Raw genomic sequence first — 18,179 nt, forward strand, 5'->3', positions numbered from 1 at the left:
GTAATTACTGTTGCTCTGCTCCGTAAGCAGAATGTCCCTGTGCTGTAAGGCAAATCACCATTATTGAGTTTTGTTTTGGTGGTTGTTTTGTTTTTATTAAAGAAATACAAGGATTTAATAAACCACTATTACATTTCTCAGTGTACCCTTTAAAGCCTAAAGCACTTGATACTTTAACGCAACAAGAGTCTTGCTCATTAAATATTTATCAGCAGAAAAAAAATGCCTTACCTTACAGGACGGTTCTGCAGGGTTCCTGGGAAGACAATCTTCCTTGGCAATTCCATGAGGCACAGGTTGCTTGAATAGAAACAGAGGCAAATGGAAGAGTTTATTTCACTTATATGTACCTGAAATTCCCACTGCAAGTGAAAACTGCTGGTGATATGAACTGCCACTTCGAGAAACCCAGATGTCATCATCTGCTTTAAAAGTGTCTTAGCCACCGAACCGGTATCATACCATACCATACAGTACATGACGTTCAGCAACACTGCCACGGAAACGTATTCATTTGTCACGGAGGGCACCAAAAAGAAAACCTGGGAGGAAAATTTCATTGACAGTACACTTGAGGGCAGGGGATTCCTAGTGATCTGCTACTGAAAAAAATCTCATCTACAACATACATGTATGTCACACGTTTCTTATGTAAATGGGTGTGGCTACACCAGAAAGGAAGCAACTTGTTTCCCTTATCTCAAAGCTGTTCCTACTATCGACTTAGATACACCTTTCTCTTTCTCGCTCCTTTGCTCCACCAAGGATCTAAATGCAGGAGTGAAGATCAAAGAGGAGGCAACAGAAAGTTTCCACTTCAAGCAGAATGTTGATGTTGTTCATGCTACAGTTGCATGGGTGCTTTTTTTGACAACAGCACTGGTTCAAGCAGTCGCCAGCTCTGATCACTGACCAGTTTCAAGTACCTGGGGAAAGACTCTTCCCTTTTATCTGTAATTTTGATCCATTTATACTTAATATTCCCTAACAACACATGCAATACCAAAAAGAAACATTTTTATAATGAAAAGAGATGGCACCAATAGGATGAAAATGTAGGATAAGTGATGTTACATTCCTCACTCTTTGCTGGCTCGATTAAGCAAGGTAAACGACTTTTTAAGTTCTAATGCTTCCACAATTTTCTTAAGCATTTTGACATATGCAGGGGAAAACAATATACAAATGCAATTATTTAGCATCATTTTATGTGCTGTAATAGAATTCAGAATTGGTGACTATAAAAAGAGCCCCAAAAACCCAAAAGCTATGCATTACAGATATATACATACAAATTACCTATATACACAAAAATACACACATATCTATACTTTGCACGTATATACTGCTTTCTCTAGTATTAGCTTACAGTACTTATTACTATTTATCTATTAGTATTTTGTAAGGAAGATTATGCTGATAGATGCACTTTGAGAGCCACATCATAGTAACCTATCTCACCACCTTTTTCACTACTGTTTTAACCAGCACTGTTTTATAAACAACAGTCTCACAATATTGCCACTCTCACCATGTATTTATTGTAGAGAGGATGACCCGGTTTAGGTCTAGGAGGTAATGCTGGATCTGGATTTTTAATGACTTGACTTTTTGCTCTCTTGGGTCCCAGTCGGAACTTGCTGGGTTTTTTATCAGAAGCGATGTCAGAAGTAGATCGTGAAAGAGCATCCTTCTGAGAGGAGGTCTTGGCAACAGACAGTTTCGGTGGAGGCGGCCTTCCAGGAACACCTTTAGGTGGGGGAGGTCGAGCAGGTATAATTTTTCCATCCACAGGCCTAAAAATTGGGCAAACCATCAGAGAAATAAGCATATTAATAAAGCCTGCTACCTCATCCTCCACCACAGCCCTAGCTATAGAGTGTGCAATAAGGAAACGCAACTCATGATGACTACAGAGTGTGTGGTATCTGAAGCTTTTTGGGAGTACATGAACCCTTCAGATACTGGGACTGGATGATCAAGTCCCTTTGACTCTGTATTTCCAAGTCTGCTCACCACTTTTGCTTAGCAGCAGCCTGTCAGCTTTCTCGGGAACCCACTACATAAGCAGGATTTCTTTCAGCAATCCAACTTTAGAAAGAGCTTTGTCTGAAGCCGACTCAGGATGGAGTTGATCCAGTGGAGAGCTTTACTGAAAGCCCCAAGAAGCTCTGCTGATCTATCTGGTCTTCAGGAACGAGCCTGGCTCATTCCCCAGGATGTCACTTACCTGAAGTGATTTTTGAGCCTCTACTGAAACTCATGACATATGACACCACTTTGGACAATAGCATCAATAGTAGAATTTACCATTTTTATGCAGCGGTGCCTACTGCAGACAGAAAACACCAGTGAAAATCCTTGAGTTTTCTAGAAATGCTGGAGGTACTACACTCTTATTAGTGTACTGGTAGTTTAGAAACCAAAATCAGAGACTAGTAAGTGACAGTGATAATTAAAAATAAAAACCAAATCAAACAAACCTAAAACAAACAAAAAAACCCACTTACAAAACATTGATTTAAAAAAGCTGACTATACCATACACACGTGCCATGATTTTTAGAATCAAAGAGTGTGGCCAAATCAATAACTTGCTAATTAAAAATCACCTCTGCTATAAACAAGCATTATGTACATAAAACTTTGGCTTCCTGTTATCAAGAACCCTGGCACTACCACTATTCCAAAAATACAATATTGTGTCATTCTTACTGGGAAATCTTCAGCCAGTTACTGTAAGTTTCTGCTACAACTGTCTCTCTTTTTTTTTTTTTTCATATAGTGTAATTCAGCATAATTATTTGCTTGTGTGGATTCCTCAAGGGTCTGTAAAAATTACCAACCACAACAAATGCGCATTAGTGGATCTTTGGAGTATACTTCTGACACCACTTCTGACATATCCACTACTTCAGAAGATATTAGTGCTCTACTAATGTTCCTGACAAAAGTTCTCTGTTACTATTGGGAGTACGGACTATTTTTAAAATAAGAAAACCCAAACCATTTCCACTTCTGTTCAACTTCCGCCTCTCTCTTTCCTTAGTCTCATCCTAAACTAATCATTTTTAATATTGACAAAAGGGCAAATTCCAAGTTAGACTGCATTAAAGCTGGAAACAAACCAACCCATACATTTGTAAGGCAACTCAAGTAAAAAAGAAAACCCTAACAAGCAATTCAAAGAATTATTACTGCTTATTTAAAAAAAAAAAAAAGAAGACACAAGCATTTGAGCAGAAGAGTGAAAGCACAAAATATTTACTGCAGTTTCAGAGACCCTCAGGAGACTCAGGAATGCTGTTATGCTAAAGAGAATGGGGGTTACCCTTGTGGGTACAACCACATTCTTTCCTGTTAAGGAATACTTATTATTGGTAGACTAAGTTTAATAACTGAAAGAGTCTCTTGTCCTGACACAACAGAGCAAACGTTTAAACCCACAGATCTAGAGTGCAGATGCTGAGACAGCCACAGTGGGCTAGCTAGCCAATGCCTTATCTCCCTCCAGTTTGTCTGTGGCATTTAGTGGATATGAATTTAAGGCTGGTCCAGCTGCTTTTGCCTCTGCAGACCTTCTTTCTCATTGGTTCAAACGAATAAAAAAAAAACCCAAGCTTATAATTGATTCTGCACCTTTACAGGCATTCTAGGTCTGAAGTGAACTGTATAAATTAGCCAGGGCTTCTGGGAAGGTGCTGGCCCAGCATCTGCCCTTTTCAGGGTGGCAGCATGTGCCACCTCCATTCCTTCACCACTCAAACCCAGCCACAAGCACAAGTGCTGTTGATCAAAAGGTCAGCAACATGCAGGAGGGGATGTTCAGCTGTGGGTGAAAAGGTTAAAGATGCAGAAAGGAATGACTGTCAGCAGCCACTGTACATTAGCTGAAGAGCCAAACAGCTGTCCTCCTATAATCTCCCTGCTCATACCAATAATGTACAAACAAGTATTAATCAGCTAGCAACTTGGTCCTGCCTATTTATTAGAAAGCATAACCACCTACCCAAGCCTATTGAGTTAGGACTAGAGTTCGTAGTGTCTACATTGAAACTAACTAGGCAAACTAACTCAGAAAAACCACTTTTCAGTGAGTCACTGAAGAACTGCACTTACCTTGGGGGTAGGACAGGTTCTAGCTGAGGCACTCCACCCTGTTCTGAATGATTCAACTCCTACAAAGATTCAAAAGAAAAAAGCCACTTTTTAAGCCTAAGAAACAAAAATGATCTTGTTAAATGATGCATTTCTTATATTAAATTATATCCTACAGACAGGAAAAACAAGATTTTCTGGAGGTCTGGGAATAAAGTAATAAGTGTTATGGTGTGTTCTAGCATTTTAAAGTCTTTTTGGACACAGAAGGAAATGTAAATAACCTGGCTGACTACCTGGATCACAGTTTAAATTATGCATTAGGTATGACCCAGCCCTCTTCCTACAACATGGGAGTCAGGGCTTAAGAGCCAAATTCAGGAGAGTCATACAAATGTACAATTTCACTGCCCACAGGACTCCAACTGCTGCAATTACTTTATCAATTTTAATTTAACTTTGACAGATGAAACACTTTGAGCAGACTTAAAGCAGAAAACTTGACATTGATGCAACTTGCACAGGACCGCATCTCTTGCAAATAACATTAGCTCTCATTAAAGAAGGGATCTAAGTATGTTTCCTAGAGATCTAACAGATAAACCCTGGTGAATCTTGCTTTGGCAGATTAAGGTGTCACTCCTCCCAGCTGCCCATCCTCATGCTGCCAGAGATTACTACCCTGTAGCAAATCCAGCAGAGGGGAACACGTGCCATGTCTGAAGGGCCTGGACCACAGTAATGGATTAACAAGTTACCATCCTTTCTGCCTCCTGCTCTTCATTTTCATCCCAGTGCCAGAGATTACTGCCAGCTCCTCTGAAAAAGCACAGCTGCTTGTGGCACAGCATGGTAAATCAGAGTACTGAAATCTGGGTTCAAAAGTATCCTTTTTGAACCAGTAATTTTAAACAGGTCTGAACAGTCTTGTTTACTCAATTAGGGATACATGTGCTTGAAACTGGTAAACAATTTCTGTGATTCTTCCCACCTAGAAAATACCTAGATGTATATTCTGAAAAAATTTTGACACCTGATAAAGTCCCTAGATGAATGTTCCTAATTAAATGATCCTGATTAGAAAGAAAACAACCTGCCACTTTCAGATGGGGCTACCCTCATACCAAAAATTTTCCTCTTCTGTGTGGAAAAGTAAGAAATGTGTGCCAACTGCTGCTTATGGTCAACAATTTTTACTGTTGCTGGTTAATCACTTCCACTGACAAACAATACTAGTTTTAGAAGCACAGAAGTTCTTATCTTTCCAAAGATAAGATTTAAATGTTTCAGTGGATTTGATGCAGCCTTCTTCTTAAAAAACTCCTCTGAAGCTTACACATGCCTGTCGCAATAACTGGGATGACACTGGAAAAGTTTTGGGGTTGCACTGCATAAAATGTTATTTAGTGTCTCGTTGGAAAGTTGGAAATTATTTCTTCAGCATTATCTAGAAAAGATGGGACCTCTATGAGCAGCTTCTTCAATCATGACATTTAAAAACTCCTTTATCCTATTAGCAGAGGTAGCCACAAAGAAATTTGTTGGCAGCTGTCCATCTAGTGAGGGCTTTTGACTTGATTTGATCTTTTTACTGCCTGTGATTTCCACAAGATTCTCTGCCATTCTTGCCATCACAGCACTCAATATTTGGAAATTGTCCTATCATTTTTCTAGTTTATTTTAATTCCTTTTTGTAAATCTGTGACAAAGGGCATATAGGATACACATCTACAATGTCTACCATTATGATGTGCTCAGGAGCCAGAAGCAGAGCCTAACTTTCCAAAACAGATGATTCTACTCAGGCTCTGACAGGACCAGTAGAAAACAACTAGAAGGAAAGAGCTGAAGAAAGCAAGGTTCATTCATCTACAGAAAAGTTTCCTCTGCCTGGGAATTAGCACAGACACTGAGGTACTATGTGTATGAAGGTAGAAAAATACATTTCTAAAGGACTTTGACAGTATTTCACTATGTAGATCTCACTGGACTTTGAACTACTTTGCAGTGCTTTTGAAAGTAAATTGTAGAATATCCTGATTCCAGCTCCTAAATTCAGAAAATTGAAGATAGATGTGATCAAAGTTTAGCAAAATCAACAAAGTGCTTTTCAGAACTGAAAGCAGTCTAAATTACCTAATTAAATGAGAAGATGCAATTAAAAGAAAAAAGGCTTTTATTTTTATAACTTACTTTACAAATGCTTGATAGTCACAAGACATCTGTTAACCAAAGCAGACAAAGATGTAATACAGGAAAACAGTTCTAACTTACCACATTTTTTACTAGGTCACCACTGTTGCATTTTCCCACTGTGATACTGGAGGTGTTCCCAATAGGCTTTTCAGCAGGAAGTGGTGGAGGGCTATGCGAAATTTCATTTAAAGCTGTAAAAAACCAAAAGTTCCCAAATTAAAGTCTAATTAATAGCTCCTTTACATTAACCAACAATAAGTAAGGGAATCCATCTTGGTTCAAGGCATTTTTTGTGAACACAACTTCCTTCCTCAAAGCCAGAGCAGCCAATGGGCAGGTCCACTTAAAGACTAGTGAAGAGAAAAGGGATGTGAAGGGAATATTGCAACTCTGAGGTTGACTTTGGGAGTTACTGCATAGCAGACCTTCACTTTACTCTCAGGACACCAGCAAGTCATTCTAGGGTTCCAGAGTTTCAGCTTCAGTACTTGTTGATATAATATTAGACAAGTAGAAGAGTTTCTACTCCTGGGAATGTCAGATTCATTACTGGATACCCTGAAACACCATCACCATCTCTCAGCCACATTTCTAAACTGGCTTACTTTTTTCAGCTGTCAGCTCCTGGAATATCCTTCAGGCTGGAAAACAGCTGAGGGTTATTTCAAGTAACCCTGGAAGATCAGGAGACTTGGATGGAAGAATCTCCAGAAAGGTAAAGGCAAGAAAAGAAACCGTTGCCTGCTACAACATTCAGAGTAACAGAAAGAAAACAGAGATGGAAGCTCCCTGGTAGTCTTTAAAGAGCTAAGCAAATTTAGGACATGGAAGAGGAAACAGTACAGCTCTTCCTAGGAAAGAGTGATGATGTTCTCAGTCTCAATAAAGTACACAAAAACCTGCTCATTATATACTTGCCTTCAATGTCTCTGCCATTGAATCCTGGGGAGCACCTGGGACAGGTTTTTCCAGCATATTTATCAATCATTTTGTCTTTATATATTGGAAACTTGACATCTATTTTACAATGTATTTGCATACCAAGAAAATTCATTTCATACAAAGAACTTCAGACACTTAAGCTCTTCTAACTCCCAGCCAGTCCTGGAGTTATGTAAAAATATGTGTAGACAGGCTGGACATCTATAGACTGACAACAAAAAAAAAGAAGATAGATTCTACCCAAACAAAAACTTTCAGTTGCTCATTTAATGAAAAGTACTTTCAATGAAAAATCAGCACATAGGAAGGAGAATTGCTATTCATTTTTTTAACACCTCAGTTGCATTACTATGATCTAAAATGCTGCTGTGATGTTTAAAAATGGATTAGTTTAAGGACAAATCTCATATTCTTAGGAGCAGGTCAAAGTTACTGTTTGGCAGTGACCAAGTATGGGGGAAAAAAAAGTTAGTGAAGTTCATCACAAATCTAAGCTAGTATGATGGATGAAAAGTAAAAACAATATCTGACAGTAATTGCAAGAGAAAGCTTCTCTTATCATACCTTACTGATACATAAAAAGCACGAGAGATTTATTTATTCACACTACTTTAAATCTTGATATATAGAAAGATGGCTTAATTTCTTCACCCTTACTCTTTATAAGAACAAAATTAAAGGAAATAAAAGGAAGAAAAAACAACCCAAATAACTAGAAGACAGGTGCTATTTTCAGTGATTTTTAAGTGTAATAACTGAAGTGGAAGTTTAATGCTTCCTTTCTAATCACAGCTCAACAAAAATGCAAATGCTGAATGAGTGCTTTACTGAGTTCAAATTCTTAAACATCCAACCCTGTCCCCTTTTTGGTACTGCTAGGTAGCGGGCGGCAGGTTTCTTGGTTTATTGAGGTTTTTCTTTTTGGTTTGTGCTGGTTTCTGACAGAATTAATCTCCCTCCATACCCACAATGGTGAAAGACCCCTTGTACTGAGACTATATGACCTTCTCACAAGGTAAATCCTACTATATCCATGTTATACCTTGGCCTAGTTGTACTTTTCTCATTTTTTAACTCTTAACAGCTTAAATTTCTGTAGCAGTTCCTATCTGACAAAAGTCTACTCTGCTCTCCTGGAACCTGCTCCTGCTCCTTCACATTCCATTTATCTTCCAGCCATAGCCTTCCACAAGGCAGTCCTTCACACCCCACTGACAATTGTAGTACAGCGTGACCGGCAGTCTCCTGTGGAAAGTTCAGCTACCACTAGAGAGCAGCAAGGGACCGGTTATCTATAAGCTAGCTCAGGTGGGGGAAAAAAAAAAAAAAAAAAGAAAAGAAAAAAAAAATTGTTGTTGTTGTGTTTTTGTTTTTTTGGTGTTTTTTTAACATGGAAATTACAATTTTCCCTGTGGAGAAGAATTATGTCTTGGGTTCTTTACTAGCCTGCAAACATATTCTTCCAACTGAATAAAATTTTATTTATGATCAAGTATTAACAGAAAGACTGTTCCTCATAGCTTTATCCTCAGTCTCCTCTGCATTTTTAATCATTTCGACTGCATTTCTCACATACGCAGAAGAAAAGAAAACCCAGTATTTTGGCACTGGAGGAGTGGGGAGCGGGAGAAGGGAACTTGGGAAATAATGAGAGAAAGTCTTAGGAAAAAAGCTAGCTGGACATCTAGTTGCTGTAGCTGGCTCTACACCTACTAAGTGCAGTAAAACGTTATTTTGAAATACAAGTTTTAAGAGCTATCTTGTGACATTTCTCCCTAAGTCTTGAGGATAAAACACAAGGCTAAGCAGAAGCAAGTACGTACTCCAGCATACAAAGATCAACACAAAAACCTTGTGACTCGCTGATAAATTTCCACTCTGAGACACTGTCAGTGTCATTTGTAAAGCTGTAAAGGATTAGAGGTGGAAGTCAGAAAACTATAGTCAAAACCTGGACACAAAATTGAACACATCAGTTTTCTGCATCTAAGTTCTCACATGCCTTTTTTATTCCCTCAGCTGACACCCACTATTGCTTAAATTTCCGCAGATTTCAAATCTATCAAGGGAACTTTTTGATGTATGCTTACATCCCAACTAAGCTGTGTTTGAAGCAAAGTTTAACACACTAATGTTGTTCCTTTGGCAAGTGGGGGCTCTGCTCCCAGGAAGCTCAGGAGCAGCATTAAAATATCGTCAGCTGAAGTCAGAAGAGAAGTCACTTTGACCAAAGGTACAGCTCAGTGATACGGTTTAGCTGACCAAACAAGCTTGCTTCTGCAGAAAGGGTCTCCTCCAGCTCTTCCCTGCCAGCCTTTAGACCTCCTCACACACCCCATTTCATTTCTGATATGAATTAGCTCCGTAAGTTTTGAGGGATGCCAAACTTAGTGCAAGGGAGGGAGCCAGACAAGGTAGCTGGAAAGCATGGAGAGGGGAACATGACTCCCAGCTATTTTTCCCTCCCACCATGGCCCTTAAGGTGGCTCCTCGGTCTTGCCAGACGGTACCATGGGATTCCTCTGGCAACTAATATAGCTACTAAATAGCACCTCAATTAGTAAATAGTAAGTCCCAGTTAAAATGATTTTCTGACAGAGACTTCTCAGACAGTTTGAGAGAAGGACTTACGTTTCCCGGGCTTAGCTGGAATTCGGATCACAGTGGGTTTCCGGGCTAAAGCTGGTTGAGCTGTCTGTTCCTTTACAGGTTCACCTTTACTGAGGAACTGAAATGGATCTAAAAGTAAAAAAAAAAACCCAACATATTTAATATTTATTTGTTGAACACAAATCTTATTGGGTATTGCTTTCATTATTAAAGACATTTATATTTCACAGCCAAGAAAGTAATAAACAAAAATACAAATCAGGATGATGCAAATAGCGTACTCAGCTCTTTGTAAATAACATGTCTTTTCTGTACATCTGCATTAACAGTTGACTTAACATAAACATGTTCCAGATGCCTTCTGGGATTATATAAGCCACTGAACAAGAGCAACCACACTGCTTGCTAAGAGGGACCTGAAATCAGGACAGCTTTGGGGAACTGTTTTCAAAGCAGTTGCTCTAATATGCAGACATGGCTGTGAACACATTCACTAAAAAGTTTTAATCAATAAAATCTTGCCAAAGCTAAACAGTGAGCACTGCAGCACATAGAATGCCTAGAAAAACAAAACAAAAGAAAACATTTAAGTATTACTGATTACAAAATGTCTTTGCTGTAGAACAACTAATTCCCTGGAATATTCTGCATCATTTCATTGATTATAAATCTGGTGTCATGGGGGAGACTGGTTCAGACCAAGGAGTAGGAGTCATGCCTGAGCTGTACCCCTGCCGGTATCACTCATTCCTCTACAAGCCTGTCCAATCATTCCATCAGCAAGACAGGAGCAATGTTTTCTATGCTTCATAAACTTCAGCACTGGTCTCTTATTAATAGGCATGGGAACATATGCACATGTAGAAGGCAGCTGTAAAAATACTTGTACATAAATAAAATCCAAATCAATGCGTTCTTTCTTAAGTACATCTTCATGTCAAAGAGCAATGGTTCATTTATACCTCTTCTCTGTTGCTAACAACTGCGACCTTCTTCTCTGACGTTACAAAAAACCGCAGTAAAATGGCAACGCTTAACAGTATCGTAAACGTGTGAAGTAGAAACTGGAGAAGCACTACTGACAATAAATTCCCCATGACACATATTCATAGCCCCAACAACTGAGTTTGATCTCCTCCGGTGGCCTTTTTAGATGTGTAGCTCAATGAGATGTTATTTATGGAGTGTCAGAGTCTCAGAGAGGAAGCATGCTGGGCATCTCTCTAAATTCTTCAGGACTTTTTATAAAAAACATACCCTTTCCCAAACCTGCCACCACACTTTTGGACAAAGTTGGAAGCACTGTATTTGATAAAATTCTATCTTCATTATTTGAAAAAGACAATTTTAAAAAATTACGTAATATGAAGTAACAATTTCTTACAGACAATTTTGCATAGTATAACACAATGCAGTTTATCAAGACACTAGAAATCTGTGTCTGGGAATATACACAACATTTAAGAAAATCCAGAAATTCAAATGAACAACCTAATTAAAAACCTTTTAGCATTTTGATTAAAAAAAGCCTTGGCATTTTTAGAGAGAGGGGAAGAAGACCAAGTACATCAAGCTCTGTATTATTTTTTTATATCGAAAATAGGCCCAAAGTAATTTCAGAGAGAAAACACTGCGTAATACTGAGCTGCTGAATTACAGCGTAACGTACTGCCCTCCTGCATGCACACAACTTGGCTGTCACAGCTCCCCTGGCCTTTGCTGCTGCTTATCCTTGCTGGGGACTTCTGCCAGCAGCTGGCAGCCCCCTCCACCCGTGCCCCCAGCTCTCCCCAGTCCCCTTGCTGGCACACAGCTGTAGCAACAGCAGGGCCAACCTGCCGCGGGGCTGGGGCACGCTCGCCCCGCTCCCGTGTTCACCTCCCGCTAGCCCCTTGCTCGAGGCTCTCTTCATAGGTGTATCCATCACGTACAGGTGTGCCACGGGGGTTTGTGCCATGGGGGCTTGTCCCATGGTCTCTCTCAAAGTCAAGACATCTACCTGCCTACAGGCTCCCCAGAAATCTGCCTGGCTACCTTCATGTCATATTTTAGTAATGAATCAAAGCACAATTCCTTCTGTCAGGCTGCTGGTACAACAGATTGGAGGACACACTTTAGGTAGAAAGGATTATGACAGATCAACGATTTGTCTACGGCTAAAGGTATGCAGGCTATAGTTACAAATAAGCTCTGCTACCATCTAGACAGAAGATGGCTCCATCATGTTGTGCCAAAAGGCACTGACGCATCCAGAAACTAGGCACAAGCAACCCACAATGTTTTAGGTGGTAAGGACAGAACGAACATCTTGTTTAAGTCATGAATTAGGCTTAGGTCTCTTCAACAGAAGCTGCATCAGAGCAAGGGTTGTTCTAGAGGACTTGAAAACACAGACCACAAGTTATAATTTTCTTTTATTCCTTTATACCTACGTCTGCTAGCTACACTGCTAATATTTGAATTGCATTAAAAAAAGAAGATTTATCTAACCTGAAATCTTATGCTGATGTTCAAAGCGACTTTAGTGCAGCTGAAAAAAGAAAACCGAAACCGCGCTTTCTTCTCTCTTTCAGTTATCTGATAACTCTACAACAGATTTGAGGAGCGATGCCGGTAAGGCAGTGGGGCCCTCAAAGCTACACTGGCCCACTGGGAAGATGCAGGGTGAGCAGATGAAAGGTCAGCAGGGCTGAGTCATGGGCTCCTTGACACAGCAGGACCATAGGGAACACGCCAGCAGACAGAGCACCTCTCAAGGTAAGGTTCTGCAGAGGTTAAGGGAGTTCTACAGGAAGAATGAGGGAACAGTTTTCCAAAGCCTCCATCTTATAAAAATATAGACATCACGAGACCAAGTGGAAATGCTCTGAACACCCAAAATAATCACAGATCTCTATTCTTGTAAATTTATGGGATATGTAAAATTGTACAAAATTACTGTTTGTCAGCTATTAATCACTGTTATGTGCAGGAGTGGTTTTCTTGACCATTCAGCAGCTGGCACAGGTCTTTAAATCAATAAACCTGAGAAGTAATTTTTAAGCCTGAGAAAAGTCATTTCTAAGGCTGAGAAAACCATTTGCTGCACCTTAGTTTTCCACTCATTATCTTATGTTCAATTATACTGTTGTCACCTCATAATTAGTTTAAAACTCATTACCTTGTTTGTGTTATCCCATTTCCCAGTGTTGGGTATGCAGCAGAAATTGGCTGAGTAAAAGACTGCACTGCTCTGTGCAATAGGACTGACAACATATCAAATTTTTATGTTGTTTAACAACAATTGGGCATCGTTTGAGCATAATTCACGGAGGTGTGAAAACAGAATTGTTAATATACTCATTTAAAGCTTCTCAGCTCAAGGAAATTAATCTGCAAGGCATTTTTTTCATAACATATCAGCAGACTTCTATAGATTTTTTTTTTATTAAACTTTTATAATGATGCTTAAAGCCTGTGTCTTCCTTAGTCTCACTTTTCTACAGATTTATGTGATAACATATATTACTGTGCTTATTTGCAGGAAAGAAAAATGAAAGCTGTGTATTCAAATACATGGTGTATCATCTCTTTCTTTTACCAGTTTAGGAGAGACAGCTTTTTCCCTCACTCTCATTTACCATCCTTGTTTAAAACAAAAGGTTGGGAGGTTACAGAACAAACACTAGGTTTAGCCCATGTGAGCAGGACAGATGGCTATCTTTCTGAAACATTTCTTGGTAGTCTTTAGGTAAGTGGTAGTAACATGCCTCAGCAGCAACAAGGGGAATCTCCAAACAAATCAGATGCGGAAAGCTGAAAGCACAGAATAGTATTATTGGCTGTGAAGATGCTCAGTCCAGCAAGAAGTACTCTCAGTACATGAGAACAACATGGTATGAAAGGTGTTGATGCTGACATTACAACATGTGCCACTACAGAAGCATGCAACTGTGTCTCCTTCCACTGTTTAATTAAAATAACTAAATCAGCTGTTAAAGGCAAGGCTCACACGCTCTCTTCACAAAGAATGCAGTTGTTGTTGGGGTCTTCCAGGAACCAACCCTCATCAATGAATGGTTTTATTAAAACCTAGCTCCATAAAACCACTCCGGTATTTCTGAAAGCAGACTTAACCCAGACCTGGGTGAAGATTTTCAACAACAGGCCCCTCCTCGGAATATAGCTGGAGTGTCGATGGAAACCTGACAGATAGCATCTCAAACAGGAATGGGGCCCATGCTCAAGAAATACAGTCAAATGCTACAACCGAAAGCCTGACATTCACTCAGATGTTCTAAATCTCACGACCTCTTCACAACTATAGACATATTAGACCAGGTATCCTGGTCTAAATTCCAGCATCAGCGATTTTCTGTACCTCAGTTTTCCCTAGAATTTTTCATCACTGAAACTAACAGTTCACTGTTCTTTGAAATGGTATTTCAGACCCAGAGAGAATAATATGGACTACACCACCTTTCTCCAAATATGCAATTTGCAGCTCCCTCTGCACAGAAAACTGCCATGACCATGTCTCTCAATAGGCTGGGGAATTTAAAAAAAAAAAAAAAAAAAAAAAAAAAAAAAAGGTGAGAGAATGAGATGTAGGCTCTTTCAGAATGTAATCTGTGCATAATCTGAAAGTAAACTCAGGTGAAACTCAGGTTTCTCAGCATTCTCCCAACACGAGGAGAGTAGACCAGGTCACTCAAAGAAAAGGAATACAGTATTCAGAAGTAGTATGGCCTCAGACTTAAAATTGGAGCAGAGACAAGCAAATCTGCTGTCATAATGTTCTAGGATTTCTTTATCACCAGTCTACACCGAGGTTTTTCACGACTAGCCCAGTTATCTTGGTAGAGCCTATGAACAGCCTCTGTGGTCCTGCTTCATTCAACAATTTATTGTCCATCAGGCCAAGGAGATATGCTTTACCTAATATGGCACAGGTAAGTACCTGTTTGACTTTGGGCTGGTAAAAATATCTTACATGTAACAGCCTTTACATATAAGTAGCTTTTCCAATGTGGTTGCCTGAGCATTAGTTTTATTTCTACACCTGCTTATCCCATTTTATCAAAAGCACATAACACTGGAGCAAGCACACAGTAATTTCATAAAGTTTTATCTTGAGGATTACCTTTTCTCACATAAACATTATGTTCAGATGCCAAAAGAGAAATTTCAAACTTCTCACACATTAACAATTTTTTTTTTTAAAGAGTTGTGCAAAGACCCTAGGACAGGAAGAATTTATCCAGCAACATGTATTGCTACTCAGAGCAGAAAAAAATGTAGTGAACTACTTGCACAGGTTTTAGGCATTGCTCCCTGTTCACTGCTGACATTTGATGGATCACCACAAAAAGCAAGGCAACTCAAGACCAGTGATCACTATTTTTGAGGAATGAGTCCAATTCAAAGAATGAATAACATTTACAGGATACATGTGGAGTCTGCAGAAGGAGCCTAGCCATCAGTACAACAAAAGCGCACAAAGTCAAGGAAACATGTAGAGCTTTATATTCTCTGGGAAGTATAGAAAAAAAAAAAAAATCGCCGAGAGATACAACAGAAGATCCAACCTAAATGTACTGTTAAAAATTCAAGATGCCCTTAACTGAGCAATGAAATAGCTCATCCACAGTGTTAGAAAGTTGTAGAGCAGATAAAATAAAATCTACTACTAGAACAGTAACATTTCTCAGGCTATTTAACACCTAGTGGCAATACAAGCATTTATGGGGTAGAAAACTACAGTGCTACACCATACACGGTATATACACAGCATATGCACAGGTATAAATGGATCTTTCCCAAGCTTTCAGTGCTTCTCTCTCAAACTGTGGGATTACCCACACTTACCATCTGTGTGTATCTGAAATGCACAACTGTTTGGTTCATTGCTAGCTTGTCCATATTAGTGAAGGTAAGAGTGAACACACTGTGTTTGACACAAAGGGACTGCTTGTACCAGCAGGAGCTATCATGCAAGAGTTTGGAAGCTATTCCTATGTCATTAATGTATTTTGCTAGTTGAAGTAAGACTGGGATAGTTCAAATTGCAAGAGCCTTCAGGAGGTCTCTAATCCAACCTCCCGCCCAGAACAGGTCAGCCATGAGGTCATGTTGTTAGAAACTGGTTGCATAACCTGGTCTAACTTCAAAAATTGGATGCCAGAGGGTATTTGGGCACACACTGGGTGACAAAAAAAAGCCCAACAAAACAAAAACAAACAACCCACCAAAAAAAAAAAAAAAACAAAACCCCAAATCATCCTGGATACTAAGAAACACAGCCTTGTCCATTCTTGCCAGGTGAATGAGAATGCTTGTTCATTGGCAAGAGATCCCAGTGCCCCAAAATAGGTAAGCTGGAAATCTCCAAAGCAGAGGATAGGTGATGGAAAGCAATAGGGCATACAAGACCTTTTTAACAAAAATGTGAAGGACAAGAGAATTTATAATGTTGTTTAAAACACCTATCTACCCTCTTGCAAGAGCCTCATGTGGTTTCAGTAAAGGAAAAAATACTGGTTTATTTATAAACACTTCTTCGATCTTCAGCAATCTTTCTGATGAAAGGACATCGGCATTTTAAGTGTTATTGCGAAAGAAACAGATTTAATCATCAGAGAAGACAGTAATTCTTAAGAACACTATTACTTGTGTGTTATAACTTAACAGTATCTGTAGACGTGGAACTCAAAAGCAAATTCATTTTCATTTGACAACCTACAAGAGTCCACATCTATTATGTAGCTATGATTTTAAAACCTTATTTGTTTACTGAAACTAGACACAAGGCCCTCTCCTGTGGTAACCGTGGAGTCACTTCCAAGCTCCTTGAAGTCTCCAATTTATGTTTACTAAGCAAACATCTGTAGCATCTCAAGAGTTAATGGATGCTTGTTACCACTTCTGCTAGAGATTGCCAACCTTGCAGCAAAACCGACAGGACACAGCACAGACCTGTACCTCCACCCCACAGTAGCATGCCTTGAGATAAATCTGGTTTTGTCAGGAGTTTAAGTCAAACAGCAGATTAAAATGGACAAGACAGCTCACTCTGCTCTGCAGACGATACTTCTGGCAGTAAGTAAAAGAGGAGACAGGTAACTTCAAAATAATCACAAGAGTCACCAGAAGTAACATAGCAGAACCCTAAGAAAAGCTGCATTATTTCGAAGATATGTCTGTACTAATCTACCAGTTAGAAATATTTTAGTTCCTTTTTTCTTTTCCTTCCTGAGGAAGCAATTAAAAACAAGCAGCTGGGCAACAGCCACACAGCAGACAAATTTGGAGTTGCTCAAGCAGCAGTTTTTCTGAATTGACTACAATGTCACACAAATTCCACCATTCATGCCCCATGAAGGAATAATACATATAAATGGGCAGCAGCACTGGTTTGGCTGGATTTTTTTTTTCGCCGTACAGGCAGAAATGAACTTTTATATTGTGATGAAGTAGACAGATAAAAAAATTAAGAAGTGCAATAGTCATATTACTGGTAGAATTGAAATACACTAATATGATGAAGATATAAAAAGAGAGAGCCGTCTCCTGCTGGTAAGGTAAGGCTCTCTCTGAAATACTTTTCAAAGCATTTGGTTTAAATTGAGTTCTGGTATATCAGGCACCAAGCAATCAGTGAATTATCTGCTGTTTTAGAGAGAGAGAAGACGAGAGAGAATAACAACTCTCCACATGCAAAAAGAAATGAAAACATTCTAGTAAGATCACCTCCAGGTTTTAATTTAAATGTGTGCTTTAAATGCACCGTTACCGTATTTTCTTTGTCCAAAACATACATTCTCAGAACATTTAGCAAGCAGGCACACTACATGCTTAATGTAGCAACTAATACAAGTTATGGGTAAAATAATCTGAATCCATGGAATTTACATTCAGTTCAACATGCACTAGGATTTCATTTCCAAGCCTTTGTAAAAATGAGTTAGTGAGAAGAGCTCACCTGACAGATTACCGAAACTTTTAACCTTCAGGAACTGCACAAATCCCTGCTATAAGAGAAAGGTAAAAATACCCTAGATGATCCAAAATATCACAACTGTCATAAAAGCATTAGCACCTCAAGATCTAGAGTCCCAAACAGATGCCTTCACATTCTAAATGACTGACTGGAACAGGAGTAATTTCATTAGGATACAAATGGCTTTGAACATTATATCTAGCCTTTGAGTCCAAAATCATGGCACTTAAACCTAGCATTGATTTTGGCTGCTGATGAAAGGAAAAGTTCTAAAGATTTGTCATTCCTGACTTCTCCTTCCTGGCACTTTCCTTGGGCTCGCATCAGAGACACGAACTGGATGCAAGGTTCTGACA

At 39.2% G+C, this 18,179-nt stretch overlaps 1 protein-coding gene across 3 annotated transcripts in view; it reads right to left on the bottom strand.

Moving 5' to 3' along the window:
* The window catches only part of SH3D19 (SH3 domain containing 19), a 79,060-nt gene that overhangs the window by 8,779 nt on the left and 52,102 nt on the right, over positions 1–18,179 (bottom strand). For all 3 annotated transcript variants that reach the window (XM_086746576.1, XM_086746577.1, XM_086746578.1), the window contains 5 exons: positions 9,867–9,974; positions 6,372–6,484; positions 4,119–4,177; positions 1,532–1,796; positions 232–300 (listed from right to left, as the gene is read on the bottom strand). In XM_086746576.1, the coding sequence (XP_086602702.1) occupies positions 232–300; positions 1,532–1,796; positions 4,119–4,177; positions 6,372–6,484; positions 9,867–9,974 (614 nt within the window). The remainder of the gene's footprint in view (positions 1–231; positions 301–1,531; positions 1,797–4,118; positions 4,178–6,371; positions 6,485–9,866; positions 9,975–18,179) is intronic.

Source organism: Chlamydotis macqueenii, chromosome 4 (assembly GCF_036417535.1).
Source record: "Chlamydotis macqueenii isolate bChlMac1 chromosome 4, bChlMac1.mat, whole genome shotgun sequence".
Lineage (NCBI taxonomy): Eukaryota > Metazoa > Chordata > Aves > Otidiformes > Otididae > Chlamydotis > Chlamydotis macqueenii.